Source organism: Phoxinus phoxinus, assembly GCF_949152265.1.
Source record: "Phoxinus phoxinus genome assembly, chromosome: 2".
In the NCBI taxonomy this organism is placed as follows: domain Eukaryota; kingdom Metazoa; phylum Chordata; class Actinopteri; order Cypriniformes; family Leuciscidae; genus Phoxinus; species Phoxinus phoxinus.
This window is the reverse complement of record NC_136877.1, coordinates 48,212,351-48,229,018: the sequence shown is the minus strand read 5'-3', so window position 1 is coordinate 48,229,018 and position 16,668 is coordinate 48,212,351. Positions and strand designations below refer to the sequence as shown.

General features: G+C 36.2%; 2 protein-coding genes across 2 annotated transcripts in view; one reads left to right on the top strand and one right to left on the bottom strand.

Annotated features, from left to right (window-relative positions):
* Nucleotides 1-16,668, top strand: part of LOC307012412 (calcium/calmodulin-dependent protein kinase II inhibitor 2-like) — a 428,881-nt gene that overhangs the window by 1,463 nt on the left and 410,750 nt on the right. The window contains exon 3 of the mRNA XM_079639058.1: nucleotides 2,543-3,213. Within this exon, the coding sequence (XP_079495184.1) occupies nucleotides 2,543-2,628 (86 nt within the window). The 3' untranslated portion in view covers nucleotides 2,629-3,213. The remainder of the gene's footprint in view (nucleotides 1-2,542; nucleotides 3,214-16,668) is intronic.
* Nucleotides 4,559-14,326, bottom strand: cldn7a (claudin 7a). The gene is made up of 4 exons (XM_079604781.1): nucleotides 13,867-14,326; nucleotides 8,822-8,986; nucleotides 7,037-7,121; nucleotides 4,559-5,389 (listed from the first exon to the last, which is right to left on the bottom strand). The coding sequence occupies exons 1-4, from the start codon at nucleotides 14,087-14,089 to the stop codon at nucleotides 5,221-5,223; spliced, it is 642 nt and encodes a 213-aa protein (XP_079460907.1). The 5' UTR covers nucleotides 14,090-14,326; the 3' UTR covers nucleotides 4,559-5,220.

Sequence of the window (16,668 nt, the reverse complement as noted above, 5' to 3'; positions counted from 1 at the left end):
TGTTGGCTTGACATTTTAATCCTTGACCTGAGACCAAAATTTCAATATCAAGTTTTGTTTTTAAAGGGATAAAATCAAAACTTCGTTTTCATTAAAAATGAAAATTCTGTCATTAGTTACTCACCCTCATGTCGTCCCAAGACTTTGGTTCATCTTCAGAACACAAATGAAGATCTTTTTTGATGAAATCTGAGATATTTCTGTCCCTTTGTGCTTCAAGAAGTTCATAAAGAGATTGTAAAACTGTTCCACATGAATTGAGTGGTTTAGTCAAAGTTTTCTGAAGAGACTCGAACGCTTGTTTATGATGAAAAGATTGAATTTAGGCTTTTATTCACACATAAACATTCATCAACTTGCTGATCAATGTTTAGATGTGAATTAAAGCCTAAATTAAATCTGTTCATTATATAAAGTGATCGAGTCTCTTCAGAAAGTTTTGACTAAACCACTCCATTGATATGAATTAGTTTTATGATCTCTTTATGAACTTTTTGAAGAGTCAAAATGTACGTGGCTATCAATGGAGGGACAGAAATCTCTCAGATGTCATCAAAAAATATCTTTATTTGTGTTCTGAAGATGAACGAAAGTCTTATGGGTTTGGATTGGAATTAATTAATGACATAATTTTTATATTTGGGCGAACTATCCCTTTATAACGTCCCACAGAGCCTCCGCACTGCACATTGTGGATGTGTCCCATGTGTAATTCAGCCGAATGAATGAACTCAACTGTGTCTGTCAAATAACAGAAAACATCCCAAATCTGCAGCGCTGGAGGCAGGACAAGTTTTATCTATAGAAGTTATATTTATCTCCTAAAGCTTTCCAGCTACAGAATTTGCTACCAACTTTTTAAATCTATAAACAAATGTTAGATCGTGCCGACATCCCGCAGTCCACGGCAAAATGTTAGATCGTGCCAGCATGTCCAACATTTCAGATGATCTGATGCCGGATCCTGCCAGAAGATTGCAGTTTTCTTTTGTCTGGTATCCAGTTAACAGCAAGTCTTGTCTGGTTCCAAGACCAGTGTTTTGTCTTCCACCCAAAGCTGTACTAACAGCAAGAAGTTGAGTGAGAAAGCCAGGCAAGAAGAGCGTTACAATGGTAATGTAAAAAGAGCAGAAACAGGAGACAGAGTAATAATGATAAAAATGAGCAGAGTTTATTGAATAATCTTAGTTGCATATGTTTCAATGCTCACCTGACCAGTACAAATCCAACAGATGTAATCATACCCCCTTCAAAACATCGTCCTGTGACGTTAAAACCTTGAAATGAAGACATTGTGTCATCTCAAACTGTCCTTGAAACCACAATCGTATGACAAATTAATAATAATAGTTACAAAAAGGAAACACAAGTAAATGTTTGCTTTCTTAAAGGTAACCTTCGATCCTTAGATCATTCACAAGCAACATGTTCCCTTTTCTAGTTATTAAAAATAACTTTGAGGGGAACTTAGTTGAGCGCACATGAGTCACCACAAAGTCGTAATTAAGAGAAAAAACCTGATGTTTCTGAGAGAGAAAACATGTTGGACGCAATGGATGCAGCGTCTGTAAATTTGTTACAATAAATTATTATAATATTTGTAATATTAAGTTGCATGTACAAAATACAACAGTATTGTACAATTACGATACAATATACACTGCCGTTTTTTTTTTTTTTTTTTAAGAAGTCTGTTTTTGCTCACCAAGGCTGCATTTATTTGATTACAAAAAAAAACAGTAATATTGTTAAATATTATGACAATTTAAAATAACTATTTTCTATTTTAATATATAGTAAAGTGTCATTTATTCCAGTGATCAAAGCATCATTACTCCAGTCTTCAGTGTCACATGATCCTTCAGAAATCATCATAATATGATGATTTGATGCTCAAAAACATTAATTATTATTATCAATGTTGAAAACAGTTGTGTATCAGCATTTATTTGAAATATAATCTTTTGTAACATTATAAATGTCTTTACTGTAACTTTTGATCAATTTAATTCATCCTTGATGAATAAAAGTATTGATTTCTTTTTTCTTTACCCCAAAAATAAAAAACAACAATTCTAACCGACCCCAAACTTTTCAACGGCAGTGTTTAAAGCTGCAGTCATTAAAGGATTCGTTCACTTTCAAAAAATGTTTTTGCTGATAATTTACTCACCCTGATGTCATCCAAGATATCCACGTCTGTCTTTCTTCAGTCGGAAAGAAATGAAGGTTTTTGAGGAAAACATTCCAGGATTTTTCTACACAGAATGGACTTTAATTTCAACCAGTGTTCAAAAGAAGGATGAAATGTCCGTCTCAATGCAGCTTCAGGACACGCCAGGACACGACCCCAGTCGAGATAAGGGTCTTATCCAGCAACACGATCGGTCAAAACACCGATGCACATTCTTTACTCATCACTGTTGTGTATTTTATGTATACATCGCTATCTTATGCTGCAAATACAAACTTCCCAGTAGGCTTTTGAACTTATCGTTTCCACTCTGTTGTCAGTAACACATTTCTTCTTCTGCCTTTACAGTGGTCATTGACGACGAGGACTTGGACGATATCATAAACAACAACAGAAGCTTCCCGGCATCTCGGAGAGTATCACCCGTTGCCTGATGCGTGACGGACTGTGCCAAACACCATCGACTCGAACTCAGATCTCTCACGCACACACACACACACGTTCTCACTCGCCGTCACCTTCACTGTACAAGCGTTTACAGCTTTCGCCTGCTCGAGGTCAAGCGAGAGAACTGTGGACTGTCCTGTTCACTTTACGCTTGCTCGTCACTTAACTGATGTCCAATGATCCGGTCTGGTGTCTTCATGTATGAGGGGATGGTGGTCTCTAATGCAACAGGGCTATATTTATTAAATGTGCACTTTACAGCAGAATATGAAAGCTAGCCTCATCAGGTTGGATTACTCATCTCCCAAAGAAGACATTTCCAGTGAAACGCGCCATTTGGTGACACCCTGGTAAACGGGGTCCACCTTGATTATATTTCTCTAAATGACATCAGTTAATTGTAAAGTCACTGTTTCTATGTGCCTGTTTGTTTGAATTGAATCGAGTACAATCTTAAATGCATACTGACTGCGACAAACAATCTCATATGTTAGTCAAAGTGTCTTCGACTTCGTCTAGATGTCTGCATGGGAATTTATGGATTTTTTGTAAATTGTTTTGGGGGAATGGGAGTTATAAATAAAGTATGCATGAGTACATTTATCGCCATTGTTAATGTTTTTGATTAGAGGCTAGTTGGAAAAAAGTTTGTTTTGAAAAATGTGAAAAATTAACTTAAAGTCGTCCTGTAGTCAATCATTTTATCCCTTAATAGCTGTCACCGTCCCGGGACGCCTACGTTTACTTCACTATATTACAATTAAATCCTAAATTAATCATGACAAACTATATATCGTTGGAAAGGTCTAAGACTCCTTAATAGATATTTCAGCCCTTTTTTGTTACACATTTATGCAGGAACAGTAATAGAGGAATTTTTGACAAGAGCGCACCTCAAAAAAATCGACATCATAACAGGAGTTCTGACCTTTGTCACAAAGTCAACGCACACACTTTTAATAATTGAAATGTTGGTCTTTTTTTATCGCCTTTATTACATTACATATTTTAGTAGTTATCATAAATTAGGTATCATTTGAAAGCTTACGGTCTCAGAATTCATCCTGTGAAAACTGTTTTGAAATTGGACATTGTGTTACCATAGAAACGGTACTCTAAATTATTTTATCAGGCTCCTCCCCTTTTGGGCATCATTATGTTTCATAATTTATGATCAAAATATTTTCGAATCTTGACAAAACACATATTGTCAGAAAGGTCTGAGTCTCAAGGTTCCATATTTTGTGACAGAAGTGATATTTGGACAGAAATTTATTAATTTGTAATGGCAGAATGCATACAGTTAAATTCAATGGAATTCAATGACACCCGGAGGCTATTTTTGGTAATACGCCTAAACAAAATCTCATGGGAACTTCAATTTTCTTCAAAATTTGGAACACAACTTGGTTCGATATATGGCTTTGATTTTATAGTAATTTTAATAGTAAAACTATTTATATACTTTATATAAAAGAAAAATATTAAATAAATGATATTTGATTTAATGTAAATTGAAACATCCATAACTTTTTCATACTTTAATTTTTTGAAGTGCTTTCACTGCAGCAATAATCTGCTATTTTTTTGTGTGAAATGCCAGCGATTTCAAGTCGTGTTTTTGAGACTGTCTTTGGTTCACTGCAGTTTTAATGAGGAAATACTCAGCAGTTGAGTTATGGTTTGTCCTAAAGCATATTAAAAACATCACATAGACATATATAAACAACATTAAAAGCTTGATTCTCACCACAGGGGGACTTTAAATGTCGGATCTTTGCTGGCTGGCATGATCTTTTCTATTTGATTAAAATTTGCAAAAAGAGTGAAATATTTTATTTCCAGGTTTAAGTTATATAAAAAAATCCCAGATTTCAATATAAATGTGTGTGTGTGATGCAGATTCACACTGGGAATGTGATAAAGCAAACTTTATTGAAAATAAGCATGTAAAACAAATACATAATATCTAACTAACTCTGATATTATCATGAAACATAAGTAAAAGATATTCAGAAGGACTCATGGGTGGTTAAAATGAACACGATGTGGCATTAACACAAGTGATGAGTTAATAACATCAAAACGACGTTCATGATCCTGCTCGACCATATGTGAAACACTGCAATTACATAAGAGTGCCTCATATGAGTATTAATAATGTTAGCATTTCAGCTGCTATAGGATAAATACTCAAAAAAAGAAAAGAAAAAAAAAAGCAAATCTTGACAATCTCCCTCCATTTTGGGCGACTCGCACCTGCTCAGTGTGGGTTACAGCGCTCCCTAGTGGACACTTGGGGAACGCCAACATTTATGATCCTCTTCTTTCACACAGAGAAAACAACCTAGTCGTTTACTTCATTGAAAAGCCGAGGAATCAAAGCAGGCTGTGAGTATTTTTACTGGCACTAGATTTCTACAATCCTCCATTTCAAAAACTCCCAGAGAGCGTGTAAATATATTATCTATTTGTGTTTGGACAACTGATTGCCTTTTTTTGTATGGGACATTATTGTAAACGGCTTTGTTTCTCAGTTTGAGCTGTGGAAGAAACTGAAGTGTCTCGGTGTGTGTTGCTCACACGTACTCTTTGTTGCTGCTGCTGCTGGCAGTGCGGGCACAGTTACTTTTGGGGTATTTGGACACTTGTTTGCTTCGAGTGCAGGACGCGGTCAACATGGCTCCGCCGAGAACGTCCAGGAACGAGCCGCCCCAAGCTATGAAAATGGCTGCTCCAAACTCAAACCTAACGGTAAAAGATAAAGAGAATTATGACAATGATACATTGTTTGAAACGAGGTGAACTGGTCTAGATGATAGTATGAAGGAGATTCTGGATGAACTGAGAATCACGATTCTATCGGTTTAAATAGAGATCATGATTCTTCCACGATTCTGAATAGACAATTAATCAAAATAACATGTAATATACTAGAGGTTCCGTGTTATAAAAGTATTTAATTAATTTTAAAAATTTTAAGAAAAATAAATTTGAATGAATGAATGATTGAATGACTTCACCTACTTTAGCAATCAGTGTTTTTGAACGAATCTTGAATGAATGATTCAATTACAAATAAAATGTGTAACAGTCTTTTATCGCCACCTACTGGTGTAACAATGTAACTGATTACTCATCTTTACTTCTATCTATCTATCTATCTATCTATCTATCTATCTATCTATCTATCTATCTATCTGTCTGTCTGTCTGTCTGTCTGTCTGTCTGTCTGTCTGTCTGTCTGTCTGTCTGTCTGTCTATCTATCTATCTATCTGTCTGTCTGTCTGTCTGTCTCATCCATCCCTCCATCCATCCATCCCTCCATCCATCCATCCATCCATCCATCCATCCATCCATCCATCCATCCATCCATCCATCCATCCATCCATCCTCCAGATTGTGTAGAAAACATTTAATAATCTTTAGTTAAATTTTCGCATTTGTCTGAACAAAAACGACATACGATAAGAATGTAAATTCACTATCTGACAGTAGGTGGCGCTTATGGATCAGCAGAAATGCAGTGGGTTACCAGTGTAAACCGTTCCTTTTCATAAGAGAACAAGAAGACGACAGTAAAGGATGAAAGAACCAGATGACAGAGAAAGACAGTAAGGTCGATAGTAAAGACGACAGAAGAAGACTACAAAAGACGACAGAACAATACGACATAAACAGAGAACATTCATATCAATATCATATCAATATCAATATCATATTCATATCATTTATCTGAACAAGTAAGCAATGACATACATTTATAGTATAAAGCAGTCAACTAATTATTGGCACATTTGAAACCTCATATATTTACTATATACAGGTGAAACTCGAAAAATTTGAATATGGTGCAAAAGTTCAACTTAAAAGGTGAAACTAATATATTATATAGACTCATTACATGCAAAGTGAGATATTTCAAGCCTTTATTTGTTATAATTTTGATGATTATGGCTTACAGATTATGAAAACCTTTTCACAATATTCTAATTTTGAATTTGAAGTTTTCATAATCTGTAAACCATAATTATCATCATAACAAATAAAGGCTTGAAATATCTCACTTTGCATGTAATGAGTCTATATAATATATTAGTTTCACCTTTTAAGTTGAACTTTTGCACCATATTCAAATTTTTCGAGTTTCATCTGTATTTGCATTCTAGGGTTTTTCTCATCCCTGTTCCTGGATTCTCCCCGACTGACACTGCACATTTGGGATGTTTCCGTAATCTAATACACCCGACTCATCTCATAAACACTAGCAGAAACTGAAATGGGTGTGTCGGATAAGGGAGACTTTCAAAATGTGTCTTTTTGGGTGACCTCCAGCAACAGAGTTGGGACACGCTGCTCCAGAAACTGTGCAAAGTAAAATTCCTTGCGCTCACTTGGTGTTGACTGGAGTGAAGGGGTTGTAGAAAGCCCGGATCACGTTGTGGGCGAACCACGAGCAGGCGACCACAGCGCAGAGAGCTGAGGAACAAAACACAGAAGGTGTTTCAAAGAAACGACAGAAGATCTTTCATTCTTTGATATATCATCAAAGCACGGCTGCCCTGTTCACTGACCCACAGACTGAGCCGAGACTGACGTTATATAAGAGAAGCTTTACTGTAAACTTGCTTCAGTTAGCGTCTGTCTCAGTAGTCACACACACACACACACACACACACACACACACACACACACACACACACACACACACACACACACACACACACACACACACACACACACACACACACACACACACACTCACAAACACACACACACACTTACTCACAAACACACACACACACACACTCACAAACACACACACACACACACAAACACACTCACTCTCACACACTCGCTCACTCACTCACTCACTCACTCACTCACTCACTCACACTCACTCACACACACACACACACACACACACGAACACACACACACACACACACACACTCACAAACACACACACACACTTACTCACAAACACACACACACACACACACTCACAAACACACACACACACACACACACACACTCACAAACACACTCACTCTCACACACACACTCTCTCACACTCAAAAACACTCTCACTCACTCACTCACACACACACACACACACACACACACACACACACACACACACACTCACTCACTCACTCACACACACACACACACACACACACACTCACTCACTCACTCACTCACTCACACTCACTCACTCACTCACTCACACACACTCACTCTCTCACACTCAAAAACTCACTCACTCACTCACTCACTCACTCACTCACTCACTCACTCACAAACACACACACTCACCCACTCACCCACTCACTCACAAACACACACACACACACACACACACACACACTCACTCACTCACTCACTCACTCACTCACTCACACACACTCACTCTCTCACACTCAAAAACACACTCACTCACTCACTCACTCACTCACTCACTCACTCACTCACTCACTCACTCACTCACTCACCCACTCACTCACAAACACACACACACACACACACACACACACACACACACACACACACACACACACACACACACACACACACACACACACACACACACACACACACTCACTCTCTCACACTCAAAAACACACTCAAAAACACACTCACTCACTCACTCACTCACTCACTCACTCACTCACTCACTCACACACACACACACACTCACTCACTCACAAACACACACTCACTCACTCACAAACACACACACACACACACTCACACACTCACTCACTCACTCACTCACTCACTCACAAACACACACACCCACTCACTCACAAACACACACACCCACTCACTCACTCACAAACACACACACTCACTCGCTCACTCACTCACTCACTCACTCACTCACTCACTCACTCACTCACTCACACACACACACACACATACAAACACTCACAAACACACACATACAAACACTCACAAACACACACACACACACACACACTCACAAACACACACACACACACTCACCCACTCACTCACAAACACACACACCCACTCACTCACTCACTCACAAACACACACACTCACTCGCTCACTCACTCACTCACTCACTCACTCACTCACTCACTCACTCACTCACACACACACACACACACATACAAACACTCACTCGCACACACACACACACACACACACACCTCCCACGAGCAGTATGATGCCTCCCGTCACGGCTGTTCGAGACTTGCGGACTTTATCCTCGGCTCCACAGGTGGTGCACTTCATGCCCAGGCAGGACACGCCGAGCCCGCTGATGGACACGATGATGCCCACGATCATCAGAGCGCGCGTCGCTTGGAGATCGCCTGAGGAGACAGACAGTGTGTCAGTGTGTGTCACGCTACACTCAAACTGAGGTCGAGACTTTAACAACGGTCATGGCCAAACCTCCAGGAAATACCTAACAAATAAATCACTTTAATATTATACAAGTATTACATTGTTATTATTTATAATATTAAATATAACAAAAAAATTAAATAACATTTTACAATAACATTTAGGCTATTTAAAAAAAGTCATGCCAAACCACCAGAAAATGTTAAATAAATCAGTTTAATATTATAAATAAAAATGACAATGTCGTGATGTTATACAATAAATGATACAAAATCTTTGATTTTAAATTATTCATATATTTTATAATATTACATATAACACAAATTGACCAAACCACTAGGAAAGAGCTGTTAAATAAATCAGTTTATTATAAATAATAATAGCTTAAATACATTTTACTTTACTAAATTATTACTTAGTAAATATTATAAATAATAAATGACCATAAAAAACTAAACTTTAATACAATAAATAAATAAAAAATACTTATATATATTATATTATAATGCTTATAATATAATATTACATTATTGTTATTTATATTATAAAATTGCCCAAACCACCAAAAAATAGCTGTTAAATAATTCAGTTTAATAAAAATATTAATAATGACAAATATAGCTTAAATAAATGCTAGTTTAGTATATTATTACTTGGTAAATATTTTAAAAGTAATGACAATAATAAATTTGTATTAAATCATTAATGGTCAAATTACTTAATATTAAATTATTATTATGTATAGTATTAAATATACCAACACCAGGAAATAGCTTTGAAATAATTCAGTTTAAAATTATTATTAATAATAATAATAATGACAATAATAACTTGATAGTATACAATAAATTATAAAAATCCTTAATATTAAATTATTATTTATAATATTAAATATAACAAACAGGAAATAACAGGGAATAGATTTAAGTTTTATTTATAGTATAAACTTAAAACAAAATGAATTAAAATTCTTGCTAGGCAGTTGCTAAAGTGACAGAGGGTCTGTGGAAAAATCTAGAGAAAAACTGTAAAAAAAAAATAATACAAAAAATGTGATTAAGATAATAATATATTAGTTACAAATCTATTCAAAAAAATTATTCATATAAATGAATTTAAATTAGCTTAACATTTTTAATAAATAATACATTAAAGTGAGTAGAACAAAATATATAATAACTGAAACTAATTTTAGATTTATAATATTATTTTTTAATGTGTATAAATTGGTCGTTTATAAAAGACAGATGCCTTATCAATTTTAGGGTCCTTCACACAGGGATGATCATGTGACATCGAAAAGATTGAAAACCCCTGACTTAGGCAATTCAGCTGAACGAGTGAACAAGAAACTATCTTAACAAGAACCAGTCTGTGCCAGTGCATTCCTGTACATGTGCACACGAGAGAGAGAGAGAGAGAGAGAGAGAGAGAGAGAGAGAGAGAGAGAGAGAGAGAGAGAGGCAGGGGTGCAAGCTGTGGTGAAGCGGAAGAATTATTCCTCTGCTTTATTCATTAAAACACAATAAGGCCTCTCCTGCCAGGCACAGAAACGGAGAGCTGTGGAATTCAGAGGGTCACTCTTCATCCCCCTGTTTTCTCCCTCCATCCTAACTCAACCTGCTGGCAGGTGCGGTTTCGGCTGGTTTCGGCTGGAAGTGTCCCGCAGTTTTCTCAGAAGTGACCCCTGAGGTTCAGCACAGAGCTCCTCAGTAAATACACCAGTTCAAGGAGCGAATCGCAAGAGCTCGATCACGTGTTCTTGAACATTGCGTTAATCCGTGTGTGTTTCCGCAACACTGGAACGTGAGGTTGTGGTTTTCCCATCCCAGTCCTCGGGGAATCCATGCAGGGAATGTTTCTGGAACAGCCCATGAACTGAAACACTCAAGTGAATGAACAAACTCATAATTCGGTGTGGTACAATAATACTTTGGCAGTTTTAGACACAATGGGTTACAGGCTCACTCTAAACAAATCTTGGGTTATTTTTTTTCTACCCAAATCCTGGGTTGAGCCTTTTGGGTCATTTTTTGGGGGTTATTTTTCTAGTATTCGGGTAGTTTTTGTTTTACCCAGACGTAACAACCCATTTTTTGGGTAGTTTTCTTGTGTTACCAAGATCTGTAAACCCGAATAAGTTGGCAAAACTCAAATTTAAGGCAATTATCAGTTGCCTCATTTTTTTTAAGTTAAGAAATTCAAAGTTTTAGTAAGCAGAACTACTTTATTTTGTACTTTTACATTTTAATTGTTCTTAACTTTAAATATTTGAGTACACTAATTCATACATTTAAACCTTAAAACTTTATTGTAATCTCAATGTGAACACTCTTATTAGTATAAACTTGGCTTTAACAAGCTAGTTTGCTAACATACTAATTTGTTAACAATAGTATGATAAGCACTTGTTGTATGAGTGCAACAATATAAAGGTATTATTTACTCTCAAATAAAGCTCATGCACCACTTGTCACCATGATGGTACCTATCCTAAAACCAACATTAACTAAGCATAAAAATTAAATTAGCATAAAAAAACATTAATCGCTACTAAATCTCCCACTTAACATTAATCTTGCACAAAACCCCCCATTATATTACACTTAATTTTAGCATTTACTCTCCCTTTCGAGTGCCATCGGCAAAGCATGCTGGGAAATATACATTAGCCGTTTCAGTTAAACTTAAGTTCGTCTAAATTAAAAGAAATAATTTCATAAAACTCAAAACAGTGACACAGTTCAGTTTACTTAAAATATATCAGTTCTGTGAACTTGAGAGAAAAACAAAGTGCTAAATACGCATAAAAGTTAATTTGACTGAACTAATTAGTTTAATTTAAGTTTGTCCTACTCAAACCAGTTAATTATTGTGAGGGTTAGGGTTAACAACCCATGATTGAGTTATTTATCGCGGGCTTTTAGCGACCTCTTCAGGAGAGAGCAGTGCAGCGCCGTCAAAATGGTGCATGTCTTCGGTAAAATACAGGTGTGTGTGCATTTTATTAGGCTATAAATGTGTTATTGTGCTGTATATCGTTTAATCTTATGCAAAGCAACATACAGGGGCGCGATGTGAGTCTCCTAATCGAGTGTCGCGTCGCTTTTTTTCTCGTGATGGAAACGTCTGATGCCTTGCATAAAATGTTATGATTTTATTAAAAAAGATGCAGAATATAAATACGTATGATGATGTTAAAATATGTTCTCAGATCTGTGCACTGTTTGTTTATGTCAGTCAGTCTGCATATTTCGGCAGCGAGTGAAACGCAGGGCGGCGGTCAAAAGTTAAAAGTTCCCGATTACACTTGAATTACTTATAAATGTTTCATTTTTAAATAAGTGTACATTTCTAATATTTAGCTTAAATGTTGGCAATATGTATTAAAAAATATATTTAAGTTAATCTGTAGACATTAATTCATGTATGAAGTAAAAAAAAAAAGCAACAACAAAAAAGCTAGTATTATAGTAAATAAGAATCAACTATGCTGGGTTAAATAAACAACCCAATTTTCAACCCAACATGTGTTCTGTCCTATATTTACCCAGCCATTGGGTTGAAAACAACCCAAAATTGGGTTGTTTTTTCAACCCAGTGTTTTTCAGAGTGCTGCTTTCACCATGGCTACTGTCCTGCCCGGTTACATTACAGGAATACGGTAGAGTCAAACTCCCAGAGACGAGGCCAGCATCCATTAATCAAGCAGCGCTGGCTGGGAATGACACCGGTGTTTATTTGAGTGTGTGTGTGAAGAGTTGGAAACTGGCTTGATATGCCAGAGAATTCCAATAAACACCTACTGTATAGATTTACAGTAAACTAAAGGACAGGCCTCTTGATCAGTATAGGCTAATAATAATGATAAGATTTATTTATATGGTGCCTTTCCATTGCTCAAGGACCCTTATATACAGGCTATAATAAATCCAATGTGTGATATATTTTGATCACTGGAAATATCTACACTTGTCTTAAATTGATATTTATTCACTTTCAATCACCTGGCTGATTTACATTATGATCTACAGCCCATTATAAGTATAGCCTAACATACAAAACAGATATAAACATGAATCAACATCCTCATTTGATCACCCTCAAGTTGTTCTGACTAAACCTGTATGAATTTATTTGTTCTGCTGAACACAAAAGAAGATATTTTGAAGAGAATGGGTTACCAAACAGATGATGGACCCCAATCACTTCCATAATACAGGGAAAAAATACTATGGAAGTCAATGGGGTCCATCAAATGTCTAGTTACAGACATTCTTCAAAATATCTTCTAAAGAAATTCATAAAGGTTTAGAACAACTTAAGGTGAGAATTTTTATTAATTTGTATGAACCATCATTTTTAGGGGGAATCAATGTGTGTATAATATATGATAGAAACATTTTTGCAACATATGATTTACATTAACTTTACATTAAAAAAGAACTGAAAACCTTTCTTTTTAGAAAAGCGTATTTTTAAGTATTTTTAAGTGTCTGCGTATTTTTTTTATTTTTTTATTCTTGTAGCACTTTGAGATTTGATGTCAAATGTATAGTGCATTATAAATAAAATTCATCATCATCATCATCATTAACTTACTTTAACTCGTTTACATTAAGTTCAACTCAATTTTTACGTGTAAATGACTTGTAGGCTACTGTCAAATTGAGCATAAGAAAAAATTTCTGGACGCCACTGAACCTACTTTTTTAAAAGTTGAAACAGAGTTTTTTTTTTTTACAGTGCGTGTGAGAGACATGCGACATACAGCGACACACGGACGGACATAAAGATAGATAGATGCAAAGAAAAAGAAAAACTAGAATAACATGGTGTAACTCACTGTCTAGCTGTAGTACGGAGTCGTATATTTTGCACTGGAGCTGCCCGGTGCTCTGGAACGCGCAGGACATCCACAGCCCCTGGTACGTCGCGACGGCCGTGATGATACTGTCCCCCACATACGCGGACATCTTCCACTGCGGCAGGACGGTGCCCACGATCAGCCCAATGATGCCCACCAGAGACAGACCAAACCCCAGCAACTGAACGCCCGAGTTTGCCATAGCTTTCACTTAAATGGCAAGCTGAGCAACAGAAGGCAATACACTCGGATAATCCTGTCTCCTGTCCCGCACCTGAGGAACCTCTCCGATAAACTCAAACTGATGAGGAACAACAGGCTACTCAACTCTCCAAGACAGTCACTAACTCACTCACTCACTCAGCTAGCGGTGTTTGTTTATACCTCGACACAGAGAGATGTCAACTAACTGTTGCGTAAAATACTGATGACGGAGTGTAATCTCGAGGGAGTGAGGGGGTAACGGGCGCGCGCGATGCCCGTGCCTGTCGTGACGTCACGTCACACAGAATCACTCGCATCACTGAAGGTTTAAACCTTTGTTACATAAAATGTCGGGTAGCAAACTAGATGAAGTTTCTCTTATGGAAGAGAAGCGTCTCTAATATGCAAGCCCGTTTCCGTCACATAGGAAAGTCATAATTATGACATAAAAAGCCAAAGTTGTGAGAACACATCAAAATCGTGAAATAAAAAGTCGACGTTATAGCATCCCAGACAGCAACTGTGGGTGACACTACGATGCTGTCTGGAATAAATAGTCAATTAGTAGCCTATATATTTTTTCGTATTAAATAATTTCGATAATTTTTTTTCGCTCCTGGTCATTTCAAGGGGGGTCTCATCAAAACCAACAAAAAATACAGTGGACACGGCTAATAACTGCATATTACTGCTACTAAACAACAAAAACAACACAGCATATCAACTACTTTGTTTTTAATGAGTCAGCAGCACCATTGACTTTTACCTGAAGTGCAGGAATGAAAGCGAGGCCGTGAAAGCTCTCGGATTCCATAAAAAAAATACCTTAATTTGTGTTCCTTACGGGTTTGGGACATGAGAGTAATTAATGACAGAATTAAAAATGTTGGGTGAACTTATCTAAAACAACAACATTATTATTATTATAGTAATATATTTTAGCTAAAATATTTGTATTTCAAAAACTTTTCTTTTAATTTTACTTATTGGTGCTTATAAAAAAGCTTTACGTGTAGGCCTTATATTTTATGTCCCTGTAGTCAATATGCTAATTGTATGTCAATCCCTTAAAACTAATCTTTGATCACCAAAATTACGTAGGCTATTTTAACTTTTTTTCCTTGAAAAAAAATGTCTTCATGCATTAAAATATCTTGAATGTAACTCACGCCTGTTTTAGTAGGCCTATACGTGGTTATATGAATATGCAAATTAGCCCCGCCTCCACTCACTCACTCAGCTCAGAGATCCACTGGTTGACGATCACACGTTGATCTGATTGGTTACAAGGTAGTTTGTGACGTCAGAAATACCAGCGATTTCAAACCGTGTTTTTGGTTCACTGCAGTTTTAAGCAGAAAATACTCAGCAATGCTGTCGACTTATGAATTTACACATGGTTTGTCTAAAAGCATATTAAAAACACCACATAGACATAAACAACATGAAAAATCTGGATTTTCACCACAGGGGGACTTTAATACAGTTGCTATTGCCTAATCAGTCTCTGAACCCCCAACTTAGATCTGTAAGTCCCTTTCATGAGGCACGTTTGTCACGTCTAAACACTTCATCAGGAGACCTCTGCACTTCCAGGGAAAGCCTGGCACACTGTCAACTATTGTGTGCAGGACAGAGTTGGCGCCAATGTTACAATATTCTCACCAAAGTAAAGAGGAAATACCTTTAACCAGAGAGAAAATGTGGCGGAAGCAATAATGCTGTTGGAAGAGGAAATGGTTTTCACTCCAGAAAATGTCTGTGTAACACCCTGACCCTGACATGCATGAAGGTTTGCGTTTGATGGTTGTGTGAAGGTTTCTAACTATAAGATTTAAAGTAGGGCTGTGCAACGATTAATCGCATCCAAAATTAAAGTTTGTTTCCATGATGTACAGGTGAAACTCGAAAAATGTGAATGTCGTGCAAAAGTTAATTTATCTTAATAATTCAACTTAAAAGGTGAAACTAATATATTATATAGACTCATTACATGCTAAGTGAGATATTGCAAGCCTTTATTTGTTATAATTTTGATGATTATGGCTTTATGAAAACTCAAAATTAGAATATTGTGAAAAGGTTTTCATAATCTGTAAGACATAATCATCACAATTATTAAAAATAAAGGCTTGCAATATCTCACTTTGCATGTAATGAGTCTATATAATATATTAGTTTCAACTTTTAAGTTGAATTATTAAAATAAATTAACTTTTGCACCATACTTAAATTGTTTGAGTTTCACCTGTATGTGTGTGTACTGTCTAATTATTTTGTATATATCAATACACACACATGCACTGTATGTATATATTTAAGAAAAAATATTTATATATAAAATATTTATTTATAATATAAATGATGTATAAATATACAGTATATACACGCAAAAATGTATCATGTGCGTATTTACTTATACAAAATAATTATACACAGTACACACACATATTATGTGTAAACAAACTTTTATTTTGGATGCGATTAATCTACTTTAAAGGGACAGTCAGAAATGTGTTATCATAATTCAGATGTGTAGGAGAAAGGGGAACAAGAGTTGGAAGATAGGAGAAGGAT